Below are 20,753 nucleotides of genomic sequence, written 5' to 3' on the forward strand. Positions count from 1 at the left end.
GACCCACGCTCAAACCAGCACCCAGCTGAAGGAAGCTCCTGAAACACAAAAAAGCAGTTTGAGACACTTATGCCAAAAAAAGCTCCAATCCTTTATGGATTTTTATTATGCTGCTCCAACTGCAATTAAACATCTAGGTATTAAAACAGTATTTCACAACAAATATCTCCACACCCCATCCTGGAATCCTCTATATACAAGCAAACAGTCTAATCTAAACAAAATAATCTTTATTGTCACAAGTAGTCTTACATTAACACTGCAATGATGGTACTGTAAGACTTCAGGAGCTAAGTCTGTACTGAAGATCAGATAGTAAAATATTTAACTATAAATTGCATAGTTAGAAAGAGAACATCACTCATTTATATACGAGAATGAAGGGCAATGTTCTAAACCTAGACGTTAATCATGTACACAGCTAGTACACACTAGAATACAAACCACACAGATCAGTTACTACATTATCCACCAAAATGAACAAGAGAATTCCAGCTCAGAGCCTGGTGCAGAAATATTTATCTCAATCACCTGCTGGCTTAATGCAGACACAGAAGGGATTTTACCTTCTCATGACCTTTTCATACAGGTCAGTAACGGAAAAGGGAAAATGTAAATGCTGCTGTGCTTAGCTGTCCCAACCCTGGTCAATTTTAAGCGGAAGCATCATTAAGCAACATGGTCACCAAGATTTTCAGTCTGCAAGTCTGCTTACATTGAGAGATAGACCGCAGGTGAAAATTTTGAGGGACCAAAAGGCAGAGCAAGAGGAGGAAGGCAGGTGTCCACTGCAAAACAGATATACCGCATTGAGGGAGATGGTTCACCAGGGAAGGCAGCAACAGCCAGGTTCATGGCACTGTGGCTGTCTCTTCTGCGCAGGAGGGCAGGATGAAGAATGGCAGGGCTCTAGTGATAGGGAACTCAATCGTAAGGGGAATAGACAGGCGGTTCTGCAGGCAATCGAGACTCCAGGATGGTGTTGCCTCCCTGGTGCAAGGGTCAAGGATGTCTCGGAGCGGCTGAAGGACATTCTGGGGGGGTTGAACATCCAGCTGCCGTGGTGCATATAGGCACCAACGATAACAGGATGAGGTCCTACAAGCTGAATTCAGGGAGTTCGGAGTTAAACTAAAATTTAGGACCTCAAAAGGCAAAGGCAGTAATCTGAGAATTGCTACCAGTGCCACAAGCTAGTCAGAGTAGGAATGCCGGGATAGATAGGATGAATGTGTGACACGAGAGATGGTGCAAGAGGGAGGGATTCAAATTCCTGAGGCACTGGAACTGGGAGAGGAGAGACCAGTACAAACCCGACTTATCTAAATCTGGGCAGGATTGGAACCAATATCCTGGGAGGGTGGGGGTGGTGGTGTTTGTCAGTGCTGTGTGGCAGGGGGATGGGAACCAATGCAGGAAGTCAGAGGGAAGTAAAACGGGGACAGAAACAAAAGGCAGTAAGGGGGAAAAGTGTACGGTAGAGAAGCCAGTCAAAAATCAAAAAGGGCCACAGTACAGGTACAATGACTGAGGAGGCCCAATAATACTAAAAGGAATAAAACAGGAAGTAAAAACAGGAAAGCAAAGCAGCAGGTTATTACATGAAAATATGGGTTCAACAACAAGGAAAATTAGGAGAAGAGTCAAGGAAAAATAACTTAAGGAGGTTACTGATCAAGGTATTAAGATTCAAAACAGGTATAAAAGCCAACACGAGGGTACTTTACCTGAATGCTCGTAGTTTTCGGAATAAGGTAAACGAGTTGATGGCGCAATCATAGTGAATGACTGATTTAGTGGCCATTACTGAAACATGGTTAAGGATGGTCACGACAGTGAGTTGAATATCCAAGGGTATCAAACTATTCAGAAGGTAAAGACATTCGGGAAGTAGTGAGGGATGACATTGGTGCTATGGAGGATAAGGTTGAACCATTTGAGTGGAAATCAGGAATAGTAAGGTGAAAAAGACACTGATAGGAGTAGTCAGGCCACCAAATAGTAACATTATGGTGGGGCAGGCAATAAACAAAGAACTAACTGATGCATGTAGAAATGGTACAGCAGTTATCATGGGGGATTTTAATCTACATGTCGATTGGTTTAACCAGGTCGGTCAAGGCAGCCTTGAGGAGGAGTTTATAGAATGTATCCGCGATAGTTTCCTAGAACAGTACGTGATGGAACCTACGAGGAACAAGCAATCCTAGATCTGGTCCTGTGTAATGAGACAGGATTGATTAATGATCTCAGTTAGGGATCCTCTCAGAAGGAGCGATCACAATATGGTGGAATTTAAAATACAGATGGAGCGTGAGCAGGTAAAGTCAAACACTGAGGAACAGTGGAACACCTTCCAAGTGATTTTTCAGTGCTCAGCAAAAAAGTTTATACCAACATGGCAACACTTGTGGCACAGTGGTTAGCACTGCTGCCTCACAGCACCGAGGTCCAAGGTTTGATGCCGGCACTGGGTCATTGTCCGTGTGGAGTTTGCACATTCTCCCCATGTCTGCGTGGGTTTCACCCCCACAACCCAAAGATGTGCAGGTTAGGTGGATTGGCTATGCTAAATTGCCCCTCAATTGGAAAAATGACTTGGGTACTTATAAAAAAAAAAAAGAAAAGACAAGTTTATATCTACAAAAAGGACAGTAGAAAGTGAAAATCAAATGTGGATATCGAAGGAAATAAAGAGAAAATCAAATTGAGGGAAAAAGCATACAAAGCGGCAAAGATTAGTGAGAGACTAGAGGATTGGGAAACCTTTGGGGGGGGCAACAGAAATGACTAAAAAAGCTATAAAGAGTAAAATAGATTAAGAGTGTAAACTTGCTCAGAATATAAAAACAGATAGTAAAAAGAGTGGCTATGGTAAATATTGGTCCTTTAGAGGAAGAGAAGGGATAATGGGAGATGAGGTAATGGCTGAGAAATTGAACAGGTTTTTTGGGTGGGTCTTCAGTGGAAGACACATAACATGCTATGACAGGAGAGGACCTTGAGATGATTGTTATCACTAAGGAGGTAGTGATGGGCAAGCTAATGGGGCTAAAGGTAGGCGAGTCTCCTAGCCCTGATGGAAAGCATCCCAGGGTACTAAAAGGGATGGCTAGGGAAATTGCAAATGCACTTGTGATAATTTACCAAAATTCACTAGACTGGAGTGTTTCCCCCTCCGGCAGAGTGGACATTCGCAAACGTGACACCACTGTTTAAATTGTCCCATTGGACAAAGGGCATGTCGTGCTGAACTAATTTGGTGGAATTTTGTGAGGACATTACCAGTGCAGGAGACAACGGGAAGCCAATGGATGTGGTATATCTGGATAGCCAGAAAGCTTTTGACAAGGTGCCACATAAAAAAGATAAAGATGCATGGCGTTAATGGTAAAGTAGTAGCATGGCTAGAGGATTGGTTAATTAATAGAAAGCAAAGAGTGGGGATTAATGGGTGTTTTTTTGGTTGGCAATCAGTAGCAAGTGATGTCCCTCAGGTATCAGTGTTGGGCCCACAATTGACATAGATGATTTGGAGTTGGGGACCAAGTGCAATGTGGCCAAGTTTGCAGACGACACCAAGATGAGTGGTAAAGCAAAAAGTGCAGAGGGTACTGGACGTCTGCAGAGGGATTTGGATAGTTAAATGAATGGATTTTTAGTGTCTGGCAGATGTAATACAATGCTGACAAATGAGGTTATCCATTTTGGTAGGAATAACAGCCAAAGGGATTATTTTTTAAATGATAAAATATTAAAACATGCTACCATGCAGAGGGACCTGGGTGTGCTAGTGCACGAGTCCCAAAAAGTTGGTTTACACATGTAACGGGTGATTAAGGCAGCAAATGGAGTTTGCTAGAGGGATTGAATTTAAGACTAAAGGTTAGGCGGCAACGGTATAAGATGTTAGTGAGGCCACACCTGGAATATTGTTCAGTTTTGGTCTCCTTACCAGAGAAAGGGCGTACTGGCACTGGAGGGTGTGCAGAGGAGATTCACAAGGTTAATCCCAGAGTTGAGGGGGTTGGATTACAAGGAGAGGTTGAGTAAACTGGGACTGTACTCGTTGGAAGTTAGAAGGATGCAGGGGATCATATAAAAACATAAAATTATGAAGGGAATAGATAGGATAGATGCAGGCAGGTTGTTTCCACTGGCAGGTGAAAGCAGAATTGGGGGCAGAGCCTCAAAATAAGGGGAAGTAGATGGAGGACTGAGCTCAGGGGGAACTTCTTCACCCAAAGGGTTGTGAATCTATGGAATTATCTGCCCAGTGAAGCAGTCAAGCTCCTTCATTAAATGTTTTCAAGATAAAGATAGATAGTTTTTTGAAGAATAATGGAATAAAGGGTTATGGTGTTCAGGCAGGAAAGTGGAGCTGAGTCCACAAAAGATCAGCCATTATCGCACTGAATGGCAGAGCAGGCTTGAAGGGCCAGATGGCCTACTCTTATGTTGAGTTAACACCAACAATGTACTTAAAACCATTAGCTTAATTTAAACCTCATCCACATAGCAACACAATCACAGTCTCCACACATCTGTGGAAAGCAGTGTTGCTGTAAAGTATTTTAAGGCAAAGACCAACACATGGCTAAACAGCACCAACTAACACCTCAAATTAATTATCTTTTAGTTTCTAATGTAAAGTGACAGCAGTGACATAAGACAGGCAAAAAATGGCTCAGTACTTTATTCAAGAACCTAGCAAGAATCCATGTCAAATAGAACCATTTCTAATAGGAAACTTGGGGCTGAATTTAGCCTTTATACATGGCACATTGCATCCAAATTCCCGTTGCAGCTTTCAGTATTGTAGCCATCACTCCTATCGTCACCTACAAGTGTTCTTCTGCATTTTCCCATGTCTTGTGCAAGGGAAGTGTACTTCATGGAACTGTCCTAATATTAATTCATCCCAATCATTTAGACCATACAGCAACTCCATTTTCATGTGCAGCAGTGGCTAGCACTGCTGTCGCATGGCGCCAAGGACCCAGGTTCGATCCCGGATCACTGTCAGTGTGGAGTTTGCACATTCTCCCCATGTCTGCATGGGTTTCACCCCCAGAAGCAAAGATGTGAAGTGTAGGTAGATCGGCCCCCTTAATTGGAAAAAATTGGGTACTGTTAATTTTTTTATTTTTTTATATAAATTAAAACCCCCATTTTCACCATAATCATTAAAGCATTCTAAAAGCTACACCGGCTGCCTACCCTGCTGATCTTTAACAATCTATTATACAACTGCGACAAATTTCTATTGGATAATAATTCTCATTGTTGCTTTGAGGATACTAATATTTATAATCCTTTGTTTCCAATAAGCAGTGTATTGCTGGAAGTACAAGACAACCTGGCTTTCTTCTGATACTTTGCAAGTCCAACTACATCCAACTACAATCAGTTAGTCGGAATAAGGTGCTCCGACCCGCCACATGGCCACTGGTTCAGTTCCATTGGCTCAGACACCTTGGATGTTTATGCCAGAAAAACCTCAAACTGAAAGAAAACAAAACAGCTCATTACCACTTGCATGTTACACAAGTGGCAATTGAACCTCTCCATTAGCATTGAATGAAATTTCACTAAATTGAAAAGCAGAATTTTAGCCATGTCTCAGCAGACTGCCATCTTTGCTGCATTACTCAATTATAGAAGCAGATTCATCAACAAAGCCAGCTACTTTAGCACTTGCCCTTCAGAGTTAGAATCTCATCCCATTTCCACATTCTTCTAGGGGCCTAATTTTAGTTTAAGATTGGAATGTGCCAAACTTTAAAATGAAGTCTCACACTGCCCGAAATCTTATGTCCATCAGGTGTCACCGTCTCCACAACTGCAAATACCTTATTAGGGGCAGCACGGTAGCCTTGTGGATAGCACAATTGCTTCACAGCTCCAGGGTCCCAGGTTCGATTCTGGCTTGGGTCACTGTCTGTGCGGAGTCTGCACATCCTCCCAGTGTGCGCGTGGGTTTCCTCCGGGTGCTCCGGTTTCCTCCCACAGTCCAAAGATGTGCAGGTTAGGCGGATTGGCCATGATAAATTGCCCTTAGTGTTGGGTGGGGTTACTGGGTTATGGGGATAGGGTGGCGGTGTTGACCTTGGGTAGGGTGCTCTTTCCAAGAGCCGGTGCAGACTCAATGGGCTGAATGGCCTCCTTCTGCTCTGTAAATTCTATAATTCTATGAGAGCCATTACCCCTTTCTATTGACAAAGCCCAAACACTAGTGCTCAACTAGTCAGATCTTTCACACAAGACAAACATTAAATTGACATACTAGTTATCATGAAGTAGAGTATGTCAGAGGGATCTCAATCAGAAATGTCACTCATCATCCAACACCTCCTCCTTCAGACATGGTTATAAATCAATTCAATGTCACTTTTAAGCCATTCCAGTTTCTCAATACCTACAATGCCTTTTGCTTAAAGAAAAATCACATTTGATATGTTTTTTTCTAGCTCTACATTCAAATTATTGTGCACCGTAAAAAGAAGCAACCCCTGAATAGACTGTTTTTGCAAACAAAGAAACGGCTCAGTAATTTATATTCTGATGCACTATCCTTTCCCCAATTTCACAACTTTAATCTGCTCAGTCACAGGCACAATAATTAGCACTGTTGCTTCACAGCGCCAGGGGCCCAGTTTTGATTCCCGGCTTGGGTCATTGTCTGTGTGGAGTCTGCGTGGGTCCCAAAAGACGTGCAGTTAGGTGAATTGGACATTCTGAATTCTCCCAGTGTACCCGAAAAGGCGCCAGATTGTGGCGACTAGGGGCTTTTCGGAGTAACTTCATTGCAGTGTTAATGTAAGCCTACTTGCGACACTAATAACGATGAGGTGGGGGGGGAGCAAGAGGTGGGGGGGGGGAGCAAGAGGTGGGGGGGGGGAGCAAGAGGTGGGGGGGGGGAGCAAGAGGTGGGGGGGGGGAGCAAGAGGTGGGGGGGGGGAGCAAGAGGTGGGGGGGGGGAGCAAGAGGTGGGGGGGGGAGCAAGAGGTGGGGGGGGGAGCAAGAGGTGGGGGGGGGAGCAAGAGGTGGGGGGGGGGAGCAAGAGGTGGGGGGGGGAGCAAGAGGTGGGGGGGGGAGCAAGAGGTGGGGGGGGGAGCAAGAGGTGGGGGGGGGAGCAAGAGGTGGGGGGGGGAGCAAGAGGTGGGGGGGGGAGCAAGAGGTGGGGGGGGGAGCAAGAGGTGGGGGGGGGAGCAAGAGGTGGGGGGGGGAGCAAGAGGTGGGGGGGGGAGCAAGAGGTGGGGGGGGGAGCAAGAGGTGGGGGGGGGAGCAAGAGGTGGGGGGGGGAGCAAGAGGTGGGGGGGGGAGCAAGAGGTGGGGGGGGGAGCAAGAGGTGGGGGGGGGAGCAAGAGGTGGGGGGGGGAGCAAGAGGTGGGGGGGGGGAGCAAGAGGTGGGGGGGGGGAGCAAGAGGTGGGGGGGGGGAGCAAGAGGTGGGGGGGGGGAGCAAGAGGTGGGGGGGGGGAGCAAGAGGTGGGGGGGGGAGCAAGAGGTGGGGGGGGGAGCAAGAGGTGGGGGGGGGAGCAAGAGGTGGGGGGGGGAGCAAGAGGTGGGGGGGGGAGCAAGAGGTGGGGGGGGGAGCAAGAGGTGGGGGGGGGAGCAAGAGGTGGGGGGGGGAGCAAGAGGTGGGGGGGGGAGCAAGAGGTGGGGGGGGGAGCAAGAGGTGGGGGGGGGAGCAAGAGGTGGGGGGGGGAGCAAGAGGTGGGGGGGGGAGCAAGAGGTGGGGGGGGGAGCAAGAGGTGGGGGGGGGAGCAAGAGGTGGGGGGGGGAGCAAGAGGTGGGGGGGGGAGCAAGAGGTGGGGGGGGGAGCAAGAGGTGGGGGGGGGAGCAAGAGGTGGGGGGGGGAGCAAGAGGTGGGGGGGGGAGCAAGAGGTGGGGGGGGGAGCAAGAGGTGGGGGGGGGAGCAAGAGGTGGGGGGGGGAGCAAGAGGTGGGGGGGGGAGCAAGAGGTGGGGGGGGGAGCAAGAGGTGGGGGGGGGAGCAAGAGGTGGGGGGGGGAGCAAGAGGTGGGGGGGGAGCAAGAGGTGGGGGGGGAGCAAGAGGTGGGGGGGGAGCAAGAGGTGGGGGGGGAGCAAGAGGTGGGGGGGGAGCAAGAGGTGGGGGGGGAGCAAGAGGTGGGGGGGGAGCAAGAGGTGGGGGGGGAGCAAGAGGTGGGGGGGGAGCAAGAGGTGGGGGGGGAGCAAGAGGTGGGGGGGGAGCAAGAGGTGGGGGGGGAGCAAGAGGTGGGGGGGGAGCAAGAGGTGGGGGGGGAGCAAGAGGTGGGGGGGGAGCAAGAGGTGGGGGGGGAGCAAGAGGTGGGGGGGGAGCAAGAGGTGGGGGGGGAGCAAGAGGTGGGGGGGGAGCAAGAGGTGGGGGGGGAGCAAGAGGTGGGGGGGGAGCAAGAGGTGGGGGGGGAGCAAGAGGTGGGGGGGGAGCAAGAGGTGGGGGGGGAGCAAGAGGTGGGGGGGGGAGCAAGAGGTGGGGGGGGGAGCAAGAGGTGGGGGGGGGAGCAAGAGGTGGGGGGGGGAGCAAGAGGTGGGGGGGGGAGCAAGAGGTGGGGGGGGGAGCAAGAGGTGGGGGGGGGAGCAAGAGGTGGGGGGGGAGCAAGAGGTGGGGGGGGGAGCAAGAGGTGGGGGGGGGAGCAAGAGGTGGGGGGGGGAGCAAGAGGTGGGGGGGGGAGCAAGAGGTGGGGGGGGGAGCAAGAGGTGGGGGGGGAGCAAGAGGTGGGGGGGGAGCAAGAGGTGGGGGGGGAGCAAGAGGTGGGGGGGGAGCAAGAGGTGGGGGGGGGAGCAAGAGGTGGGGGGGGGAGCAAGAGGTGGGGGGGGGAGCAAGAGGTGGGGGGGGGAGCAAGAGGTGGGGGGGGGAGCAAGAGGTGGGGGGGGGGAGCAAGAGGTGGGGGGGGGAGCAAGAGGTGGGGGGGGGAGCAAGAGGTGGGGGGGGGAGCAAGAGGTGGGGGGGGGGAGCAAGAGGTGGGGGGGGGGAGCAAGAGGTGGGGGGGGGAGCAAGAGGTGGGGGGGGGAGCAAGAGGTGGGGGGGGGAGCAAGAGGTGGGGGGGGGAGCAAGAGGTGGGGGGGGGAGCAAGAGGTGGGGGGGGGAGCAAGAGGTGGGGGGGGGAGCAAGAGGTGGGGGGGGGAGCAAGAGGTGGGGGGGGGAGCAAGAGGTGGGGGGGGGAGCAAGAGGTGGGGGGGGGAGCAAGAGGTGGGGGGGGGAGCAAGAGGTGGGGGGGGAGCAAGAGGTGGGGGGGGAGCAAGAGGTGGGGGGGGGAGCAAGAGGTGGGGGGGGGAGCAAGAGGTGGGGGGGGGAGCAAGAGGTGGGGGGGGGAGCAAGAGGTGGGGGGGGGAGCAAGAGGTGGGGGGGGGAGCAAGAGGTGGGGGGGGAGCAAGAGGTGGGGGGGGAGCAAGAGGTGGGGGGGGAGCAAGAGGTGGGGGGGGAGCAAGAGGTGGGGGGGGAGCAAGAGGTGGGGGGGGAGCAAGAGGTGGGGGGGGAGCAAGAGGTGGGGGGGGAGCAAGAGGTGGGGGGGGAGCAAGAGGTGGGGGGGGAGCAAGAGGTGGGGGGGGAGCAAGAGGTGGGGGGGGAGCAAGAGGTGGGGGGGGAGCAAGAGGTGGGGGGGGAGCAAGAGGTGGGGGGGGGGAGCAAGAGGTGGGGGGGGGGAGCAAGAGGTGGGGGGGGGGAGCAAGAGGTGGGGGGGGGGAGCAAGAGGTGGGGGGGGGAGCAAGAGGTGGGGGGGGGAGCAAGAGGTGGGGGGGGGAGCAAGAGGTGGGGGGGGGAGCAAGAGGTGGGGGGGGAGCAAGAGGTGGGGGGGGAGCAAGAGGTGGGGGGGGGAGCAAGAGGTGGGGGGGGAGCAAGAGGTGGGGGGGGGAGCAAGAGGTGGGGGGGGGAGCAAGAGGTGGGGGGGGGAGCAAGAGGTGGGGGGGGGAGCAAGAGGTGGGGGGGGGAGCAAGAGGTGGGGGGGGGAGCAAGAGGTGGGGGGGGGAGCAAGAGGTGGGGGGGGGAGCAAGAGGTGGGGGGGGAGCAAGAGGTGGGGGGGGGAGCAAGAGGTGGGGGGGGGGAGCAAGAGGTGGGGGGGGGAGCAAGAGGTGGGGGGGGGAGCAAGAGGTGGGGGGGGGAGCAAGAGGTGGGGGGGGGAGCAAGAGGTGGGGGGGGGAAGGGGGGAAAAGAGAGGAATGGTCGATATTGAAGTTACCTAGACTTGTGTACAGGGAGTAGCTGAAACTTTCCAGGGTCCACATCCCTCTATTACCATTCTGTTCATGTATATGTCAAGACGCCCCTTAAACGTCACTATCATACCTCTTTCCATCACCAGCAAGTTCCAGGCACCCAATATCCTGTATTAAAAAAATCCCTCACATAAAAACATCCTACACATCTCTTCCAAACTTTTCCGTTTACACCATGTCCCCATGTAATTGACTGTTCCACCCTGGAAAAAAGGTTCTGACCATCCACTGTCCAGGTCTTTTCCAGTGAAAATAAACACTTGTTTATCCAATCTCTCCTCATAGTTAATGGCCTCCATACCAGGCAACATCCTGGTAAACCTCCACATTCTGTGTGGCAACCATAATTGAACACTAATTCTAAAGGGAGTGCGGTGCAGGAGCAGAGGGACCTTGGAAAAGAAATCACCAAAGGCAGCAGGGTCGGTTGTGTCCCAGGGGGCTAGAGGCTGATGTTTTGGCCTTTGCTTCCCTGGTAGCCCGGAGACAGATCTTATTGGCGTGGAAGGACTCAGGACTCACAAAATCAGGGGTATGGGTTGGCAACATGGCTGGGTTTTTCAGACTTGAGATGATAATGTTCACCCTCAGGGGATCGATGCTCGGGTTTGCCCAGAGGTGGCAGCAATTCATTGACTTCTTTGGGGAAAATTAAGCTGTCAGCGAGATTAGAGGAGCAAGACTGTACAAGGAGAAGAGATTTGATAGGGTAGATATGGGGAAATTGTTCCCTTTGGCAGAAGAATCAAGAACTAGAGGATAATGATTTACAGTCATTGGCAAAAGGAGAAAGGGACAAGGAAAAATCTTTTATGCACTGTGTGGAGTCAGATCCAAATCGAGGCCTAAAGAGAATTGGATCATTAACTGAAAAGAAAAAAATTGTAGAGCTACAGGAAAAAGGCAAGGAAGCCAGACTAGGTGATATGCTCTTGCAAGATGACAGACCAGTCTGCACATTCTCCCCGTGTGCGCGTGGGTTTCCTCCGGGTGCTCTGGTTTCCTCACAGTCCAAAGATGTGCAGGTTAGGTGGATTGGCCAAGTGTCCAAAATTGTCCTTAGTGTTGGGTGGGGTTACTGGGTTATGGGGATAGGGTGGAGGTGTGGACCTTGGTAGGGTTTTCTTCCAAAGAGCCAGTGCAGACTCGATGGGCTGAACAGCCTCCTTCTGCACTGTAAATTCTATGAAAATATGGCTGCAATCCTATTATTCTATGTTAGCAGTTAATTCTCTTAGACAAAATTTTAAATAGATGAGCTGAAAGAAAATGTTAACCACCTTCATGTATATCAGACAATAAAGCAAACTCCCAGTTAAAGAGACTTACTTGAATAATGTTATCTTTTCTGTGAGGGAGTTGGCAATTAGTACTGCCACCACCAGTCCATAGATAGCAATAATACCCGCCATCACAACAGGAATGATGGATTTCATGATTAGCTCAGGCCTCATGACAGACATAGCAGCAATGCCTGTTCCACTCTTAGCAGTACCATAAGCAGCACCTAGAGCTAAAAAAGAAAATGTTGGGAAGTCAGAACATTAAAATCAGCCAAACAATTACATTCTTTCAGAAGTAGTGACTCCCAAAATAACATCCTTATACTGTCTGCACATCACTGTTTTAAACTCCCAATGTACACATCAATCCAGAGCTTTGTAATGCACACCCTGAACAGAAATTGTTCATTCACCAAGTTACGAGAAGTCAAGAGAACAGTAGGGAAATGGAAGCAGAGCAGCATGCAAAACCATCAAGTCCATGCACAGTCTCACCTTGTAGCTTGGCAATAGGCATAGTAAGACAACAGATGGCACTGGGGTATTTTACCAGCTCATTCAGCTACTGCAAGTCACTGGCTCCAAATTACCATCTGATTTGGTCGTCAAGTCTAGTATGGAGTTGCTTCACTTCATAAAATGAGAACCTGCCCAACACAGGCCAGTGAACCAAGGTGCTGATCTACTAGTTTCCAATTTCCCTCAGTTACAAATTGGTTCCTTTTGCAGACAGGAATTTACAATGATTATTTGCTCCAGGAATACTGCATTCCTACAGGCTCAAAATAATTTACTAGAGACAACAGAACACTGGAGTTTAGATTTTTCTCTTGGCCCATTAAAAGATGTCTGAAAGCAGGAAGCAAAAACCCTCATTGTATTTTTAAAAAATATTTGCATATGCACTAAGGTGCCATAACCTACAGGGATACAGACCAAGAACTGGAAGAGAGTTTAGGCTGATAGCTCAGCCAGAACATGGCTGGCTGAGTGGTCTCATTCTGTGCTATATAATTTATGTTTAACTGTAGCCAAGATTGTCAAATTACAGCTGGCTGCATCACCAACAGCCCCAATAAGGTAATGTATCCCAACAGTAGGATGACTGAAACTACCTTGGCCATGGTGTCGCAAGTTGAGCTTATGTAATATTATTTTATCTATTTTTAAAATCTGCTTCAATGTGAGAAACCACAAGTGTCTGACCTGCAAAAGGTTACATAATATTGGATGCAGTGCAAACAAGACCAGACTGTTTAAACCAGCACTATTAATATGAATCTCAATCAGTTTAAACCAGCACTAGTAATACAAATCTCAATCTGATATCAAACCATTTACGCAACTGTTCACTAGTCACAACTCTGCACCCTGCTGAAAGTGGACACCCAGTTTCCTGTTATAACTCCACTTGGGGAGAAATTAACCAATTAGAAAACGGTTTGAAAACTCCCTATACTGAAGTTAATGCTGATACTACGGCTGGCAATGATTTGTGGATGACCCTCTGCATTAGGCCTGGGTAGTAGGATCAACTAGAAGGAACACTGCATAACAATTTTCTCCAAGTGAGAGGATGAAGGTTAATCCATATAATTAAGCATCACAAATCCCTGATTCAGTGGAAAAGGACAGATTTAACAAACATCAATGCAGAGCAAAACCAGACTCCTTCCTAGTTTCTAACTGAAGGAAACAATCCACATTAGACTTCAGACATTGTACAGTATACAATGCTTGCTTTCCCCAAAGGTCAGCGAACCAGTTTAGATTTTACACCAACCCAACAGCTTTAATGTCATTTCTGCTAGTGCTAGCCGACAAGAAACCGGAATTATTGAATTCAATTTTCTACCCTGCCATAGAATCTCTAGTGCAGGAGGGTATTTGGCCCAACGGGTCTGCAACAACCCTCCGAAAAGCACACTACCTACCCACTCCCCCATCCAATCCCCACAAACCATTGATCATGGCCAATTAGAGAATGGAATCAAAACATTTCATATTTGGAAAGAAACAGAACTGTCTAGGAAAGTTGTCTTACAACATCAGGTTAAAGTCCTGAAGGAGCAGTGCTCTGAAAGCTAGTGATTCGAAACAAACAAACCTGTTGGACTTTAACCTGGTGTTGCAAGACTTCTTACTGTGCTCACCCCAGTCCAACGCCAGGATCTCCACATCACGTCTATGAAAGTTAATAGGTCCAGGAGATTTTATTTTTTTATTTTATTTTATTTTTTTTAAACTGAGGCAATCAATGTTTACAATCTTCAGGAATTGGTGTTGACTATTTTGCCCTCCAATTCAACAAGATCATGGAACTCTCAAATAACCACATACCAGCCAACTTTCTCATGTGACCTCTTAAAAAATGCATCTTCCATTAAAGTGTGCACAAACCTGGATATTGTAACCCTGCAGTAGACAACCCAAACTCAGTTGGAATGTCAACACCTGGATGCCTAGAGGTCATTTTGTAACAGAATCATTCTGCGCTACTGAACCAAATGCTCATCTCCAAAAGCTTGGATTGCAAGTACATGAGGTCAGAGAGATTAGTGGAATTATTTTACAGTTGCACCCGAGATCAGGGAATGTAGTTTTTTTCCCCCCCAAAAGCTTTGAAAATAAGAGGACAGAGAAGGATCAATGTGGTGGTATAGAAGCAGGTAAAACAAGAATGGGCCCATCCAACCTCAAGCTCACTCCACCATTCAATTAAGATCATTCACCTTCATGCCATATAACAGTTTTTTCAGCACACAAGACAAATGAACAATGAGGATTTCAGTAATACAAAAGCAAAATATTGGAGATGCTAGAAATCTGAAGTAACAGAAAATGCTGGAAAAACTCAGATCTGTGGAGAGAGAAACAGAGAATAGGAAACTATTTCACTCTCCACATATGCTACCAGATTGTTTTTTATCTCAGTCTTTATGTTTTTACATTAAACTAGTGGTTCTCAATGCTGGATGATGTTCCATCCTTCTGCTTCTCCATCACTGATTCAGCTTTTAGTTATTCCTCTCCACAAGGGGCAGCACGGTAGCCTTGTGGATAGCACAATTGCTTCACAGCTCCAGGGTCCCAGGTTCGATTCCGGCTTGGGTCACTGTCTGTGCGGAGTCTGCACATCCTCCCCGTGTGTGCGTGGGTTTCCTCCGGGTGCTCCGGTTTCCTCCCACAGTCCAAAGATGTGCAGGTTAGGTGGATTGGCCATGATAAATTGCCCTTAGTGTCCAAAATTGCCCTTAGTGTTGGGTGGGGTTACTGGGTTATGGGGATAGGGTGGCGGTGTTGATCTTGGGTAGGGTGCTCTTTCCAAGAGCCGGTGCAGACTCGATGGGCCGAATGGCCTCCTTCTGCACTGTAAATTCTATGAAATCTATGAAAGATCACCTTAAGCATACTATCCCTCCCTTTATTTAAAAACTACATGGCATGCTTTATTCTCCCTTGGGAGATGCCCTGAACTTATGCCCGTGGCACCATATTGGGTCCGGGTATACTTAAAAATATAAATTTAGAGTATCCAATTAAGGGCCAATTTAGCATTGACCTACCCTGCACATCTTTTTGGGTTGTGGGGGTGAGACCCACACAGACACGGGGAGAATATGCAAACTCCATATGGACAGTGACCCGGGGCCAGGATCGAACCCGGGTCCTCTGCGACGAGACAGCAGCACTAACCACTGCCACCATATTGCCCAACTCCTGGTAATATAATTGCGTTGGAAAACATTCCTGTAAATTTGAGTTCTGGAACCTCCAGAATGCTACAAGGTAATCCAGATGAACCTTCGATTTCATCTCATTCCTACAGTTATAAATGAAAGGTGAAAGTCAATGAAGCAAATGGTATAAAAGGCCCAAGGAAATGGTACTCTCCTGGAGGAAGAATTGAGGGATGTGGCAGGGATGTAATGCATGATAAAAGGCAGGGTTGCTCAACCAATGGCCATTTCTGGTCTTGAAAATTCTGGTGTTCATTTCTCGAATTTAGGCCATTGTACCTTCAATTAGAGATAAGGGAGCAGGAATGAAAATTCAACATAAAAACAGGTTCGTGAAAATACTGCAGTTATGCCAAAGACAGCTCTTAAGCAGGATTACCCACTCAATGTATTTCAGCACACATCATGCCAATTTGTTGTAGGTGGAAATTTTCACTGACAAATTTAGTGAAGGAACAACTTGCTTCAACAAGTCACAACCTAAAGACACGCTTTGCAACCAACAGGGCCTGCTAAAACAGCTTAGGACAAGATAATTCTGATAGTTGTTTATTAACATCACCGTTGCCTTTAGAACAGTACACAGTTGTTTAGATAAACTTGCAAAGTCAAAAGGGACACCTTGCCTTTCTTTGTATAAAAGGTCAGGAGACAACTACCAGGCTAGGTGGTAACTAATACAAGGCCTATAAAGAGATCAGTGAACAATTACAGAGAGTCACACAGAATCACCATGCACTCAAAATGACCAGTGTTACAATTGAGGTTAGAGATTTTGCAGGGTAGGTAGATTAGCCATTTTTAAAATTAAAACAGCAGAAAATATATACAAGGCCAAACGGTACAAACAATAATTTTGTGTTGGGAGAAACAGGGTACCCTCCCCTCAGTACCAGCGTACAGGGAGGGGGGGGTAGGATACTCTTGATTATTAAACAGTTCACAATACAGTTGTTTCACAATACAGTTGTACTAAAAAACAAACAGCACACACACTAAACTTTGCACCGGAGAGACCAGATACCCAACAGAAGGGACAGGAAGGCTAAATTGCTCCTCAATTGGAAGAACTTGGTACTCTAAATTTATAAAAAAATATAAATAAAGAGCTTTTGGGGCTGTAGCTTTACATATAGGCTAAATGAAAGGGGAATGCCTGTGACCCCTTCTGAAGGCTTCCTGACAGTACATCAGGGTGGTTTCATTGATAGAGATCAAAGGAATGTTTGGATTGTTTTACTGAGAAGTTGGTATTATGTTTGAAGACAATGTTCTGAGTGCATGGAGTCTCCCAAAGTCCCAGAAAGGTGTTGCAAATAATTTGCAGTGGTGTTATAAACTGTTCCATTTACTTTTAGGATGGTTAAGGAGATTATTCTTGGAAGGCCCACCTTCTCAACCTTGCCCCTAGCCCGAGGTATGGTGATCCTCAGGTAAAACCACCACCAGTCAGATCTCCTCCTCAAAAGGGGAAAGCAGGTCATCTGGGACTGCTGTGGTAACTTTACAACTTTACTTTTAGGATGAAAGGAAATTGGGGGTCAAGAATAGCTCACTAGGATTTTTCCCTAGATTCAAGGTTGATGGTTTAATTTTACAATAGGGAAAGAGGACACCATTTTCGAGATCAGGTTACAGGCTTCTGCACTGATCATTTAATGTCTGACAGCAGTTCTGTATGGTCAGAGAGAAAAGGCTTTGGCTTTGTGAGCTACCACATCACTAGTCAAAGATGGCTGCAAGACATGCCTCTCAAGGATTCCAGGATCTTGGGTCTTGGCATTCCAGGAGAAGGGACCATTGGAATAGGCTTCACTGCTGGGGGTGAATTTCAGAAGTTCTGGAAGCTGTGACCCAAAACAGGGAAAACATGAATCCACTGGAAGCAGAATGCAACTGTGAATCCACTGAAAGCAGAATGCAACTGCAGAATGCTATCACCCAACACTTCACAATAAATATATGGAGCACAACTTTCTGTAGTTTAAATTAAAAACGGCCTACAAAACAGGGTTGGGTTATTAGATTTTGGTCATTCATTACAATAAAAATCTTTAAAACATGAAAAATCTCATCTTTTTCAGCTATTAACTGAATGTTTAAGGAATTCAAATTTCGATCAGTCTCTACAAAGATAAACATCTGGCAAATGAGCATTTGTCAAATCATTCACCTTGACCAAGCTGACAATAGTTAATATATCAATGATAGTCCCATTAAACATGGGAGGTAGTGTCCAGAAAGAACTTTAGTCTAAACCATTCAAGCCTTGCTTTACATATGTGCTCTGTGCACTCAACACCTTCATGTGCCAGATAATAAAGAGGCTGTATAAGTATTAACCTGTTCTTCCACAGATTCTATCAAGTTCTCCACCTGCAGTATTTGGTCTTTGTTCCAGGGTTACTACCCCCATTTCTGAATAAACTATTTTCAGACTGGATCCAGTGTGCATACTGTTAGTCTCAATTTGAAAAACAGACATTTATTCCTATCTGGAACGAACATATTTCAGGCAGTTGGTATTGACGTGCTTGCTACTGAACACACTAAAAGTAATACGCCATTGACAGTTTAAGATGGCTGCTTAATTTATTTCACTGTAGGAATAGTACACATTCTGAATAAACCAACACGAGAAGAAACCAGTGGGCAGAAGGAAAAGCCTCCTCTCTCTCTCCTCTTCCCCCCCCCCCCCCCAGCTTTAACAGGGTTGGGGTGGTGGCAGTGCGCATGTGGACACAGCCACAGCAAGATGGAAAAAGGTGACCAGTTAACTCACTAGGCCAGTGAGTGCACCTGGGTTTTCCTCCCCTGCTGAACCTTGACTTTGAATGGTAATTTCCACTATCTCTGAAAATTTAAAATTCACTTTAAAAAGCAACAAGCAGTCTGTGTCAATGCATAGAATCACATTTGAACAAAGCCAAATAAACTAGGTTAAAACAAGGTTTCCAAAATATTCTAAAATAGCATTTGAGGACTATTTCATGGATGTGCAGACAGGGAGATGATGAGACAGATAAACTAGTGATAAAGGACAAGCACTACACTGCTAACATTTTGGTGCATGCCAATTAAACTTTTGATTAAAGGTGTAATTTGTCAACCCTCAACTTGGGGTCTCTGCAAGCACAAGGAACAACCATGTTCAAATTGTATCCTTTGAATTACTCAGAAGCATGGAGTGTAGGGTGCCTTGTTGCTTTCTCTATGGCAATGACTTCGCCAACCAATTACCCCAAGTACAAATTGTTCTGATCATTTGAAATTTGGCATTCTCGCATTTATCCTGATGTGTGCAAGATGAAAAGCTTCAGCAACATTGCTTTTCAGCAATATTCAAGTTCTATGCTTAGTGGCTTGTTTCGAAATGTCATTCACACATCGCATCCAAAATGAACAAGTATTGACTAAAAATCTAAATAGAACAAGACTGCTGCCAACAGGCTGAAAATTGGCTATCAAACTACAACTCTCCCTAGACCAACCAGATTCCTTCCCTGCAGTTCTATTAGCTCTCACTTGAACCTGACTGAGGAATGTTTTACAGGTCTGTGCAAACCCTGCCTAGTTTAAGGTTATTTACTCATTCAAGGAATTTACATTATTGCGACATAGTGGAAGATTAAAGCAAGTCAGGTGGACATGAGACACCAGCGGCTGGTTTAGCACACTGGGCTAAATAGCTGGCTTTTAAAGCAGACCAAGGCAGGCCAGCAGCACGGTTCAATTCCCTGAACAGGCGCCAGAATGTGGCGACTATGGGCTTTTCACAGTAACTTCATTTGAAGCCTACTTGTGACAACAGATTTTCATTTCATTTTCAAATTTAAAAAAAAATGGAAATTCTCAACGAGGCGCATTATATGCCACTTGCTCAGAATGCACACCCTCATACGTTGTTCCTGCTGTAGTGGATGGAGTCCACCTGTGAAACCATACCACAGAATCAAATAAATGTTGATTAGAAAAAAAGCCCAAAAGATCGCAAAAAAAATTACCAACTATTTTCTTGCATGAATCCAAGAAAACGATCGCTAAAAATATCGCTTTAAATTACCACCAATTATTTTCCGACAGGAACAAAATCGGCCAAGATTAAAATTAGATTATAGGCTATTGGTTTGGGGAGCTATAAAGCTATATTCCACACTAGTTTCAACTGGCAAAATATAATTTCATGGGGATTATGCAAACCCCCGATCCACGTTAATTTCGTGTAGTGACAGTGATAGCATTACAATAAATCAAGGGGCTGTGGCCGTTGTCCTTTTAAAAAAAACTAGAGTAAAAACTGCGGCATTTCACCATAATAACGCGACTTAAAGCGAAACAGAATGTTGCAGCCACGTACATACAACGTTAGCACCCACACCCCAAGTCATATGATGGGCTCGGGACTGCCCGCTCCGGAAATCGCCGAACCCTCTCCCCCCCAACCCACGCAGAACGGCGATGCCCCAGGGAGATCACAAGGCGGAAACACCCGAACGCCCCACCTCTCTCCTTTCCCCCCCACCCCACCCCCAGTGAGTGACGGAAAGGCTCGAGCGCCAGCAGCTGGTGACGGAAAGGCTCGAGCGCCAGCAGCTGGAGGGTGACCATTCACATACGCAGGCGACAGCGTCCGCTGCAGGAAACACCGTCAGCGGCGGCAGCCCGTCGCTCGGCAGAGGTGAACAGACATTTAGATATAAATAAATAAAAAGCACCCAGGCTCACTCGCTCGCGGCCATCTTATGGATAAATATACATTTTTATTTTTTTTAAAAATCGAGCCTGAAACCGAAACCATCCCCAACCCAATCCCGGCGGGGCTCGAACGTCGATTAGGCCGGACAGCAGCGACCGGCCTCCCGCCGGCGACAGGCGCGAGACTCACCGCTAAAAACCATGGCAGCTGAGGCGCCCATCACGGCGAAAAAGGGCGAGTATTCGGGAACTTCGGTGGTGGACATCTTGTCGGCTACCCGTGCAGAACTAACGCTAACTACCGGTGATTTATATAAAGCGGGTGGCTTGTCGCCTTTTTTCTTTTCTTGCTCGTCTCTTTTCTCCCCCAACTTGGTGCTTTTCGTTCTCGTTCTGTTTTTCCCCCCCAAACCTCCGGTTCCCCAACACCACCGCCGCCCGTCACACAGGGAGAAGCTCTGCTCCTGCCCGACCCTAAATACAAACTACCGACAAAATGGCGGGGAGAGGCACGTGACCGCGCCCGGGGATCCTACCACCAACGTGGGGAGGATAGGGGGGGGTGGTATCATCGCACGGCCATTGAACTTAAACTGGCTCTTCGATTACCACCAAGAGGCACGAGGCTTCGCGCCTGGTCAGCATTTTGGGCAATGCCTCCTCCCAGCGTTTTCTGCCTTTTATGTGGCCAGTGCAGTGGTTATCCACGAGCCTTCTCTCCCCCTGTCACCCCTCTTGTGTTGGTTGCCGCCGCTGCGGGCGGTTCTGTGAATCAGCCTGATGACTGCACAGGGCAGAAAGGGAGGTTCAAATGAAAGGCT

General features: G+C 47.9%; 1 protein-coding gene across 1 annotated transcript in view; it reads right to left on the reverse strand.

The window, feature by feature from the left end:
* LOC140393480 (V-type proton ATPase 16 kDa proteolipid subunit c-like) overlaps nucleotides 1-20,413 on the reverse strand; it is a 43,946-nt gene extending 23,533 nt beyond the window's left edge. Inside the window, exons 1-3 of the mRNA XM_072479805.1 lie at nucleotides 20,123-20,413; nucleotides 11,544-11,727; nucleotides 4-38 (exon numbers count right to left, since the gene is read on the reverse strand). Of these exons, the coding sequence (XP_072335906.1) occupies nucleotides 4-38; nucleotides 11,544-11,727; nucleotides 20,123-20,198 (295 nt within the window). The 5' untranslated portion in view covers nucleotides 20,199-20,413. The remainder of the gene's footprint in view (nucleotides 1-3; nucleotides 39-11,543; nucleotides 11,728-20,122) is intronic.
* Between the last annotated feature and the right edge of the window lie 340 nt (nucleotides 20,414-20,753).

This window comes from Scyliorhinus torazame, chromosome 17 (genome assembly GCF_047496885.1).
Source record: "Scyliorhinus torazame isolate Kashiwa2021f chromosome 17, sScyTor2.1, whole genome shotgun sequence".
Classification (NCBI taxonomy): domain Eukaryota; kingdom Metazoa; phylum Chordata; class Chondrichthyes; order Carcharhiniformes; family Scyliorhinidae; genus Scyliorhinus; species Scyliorhinus torazame.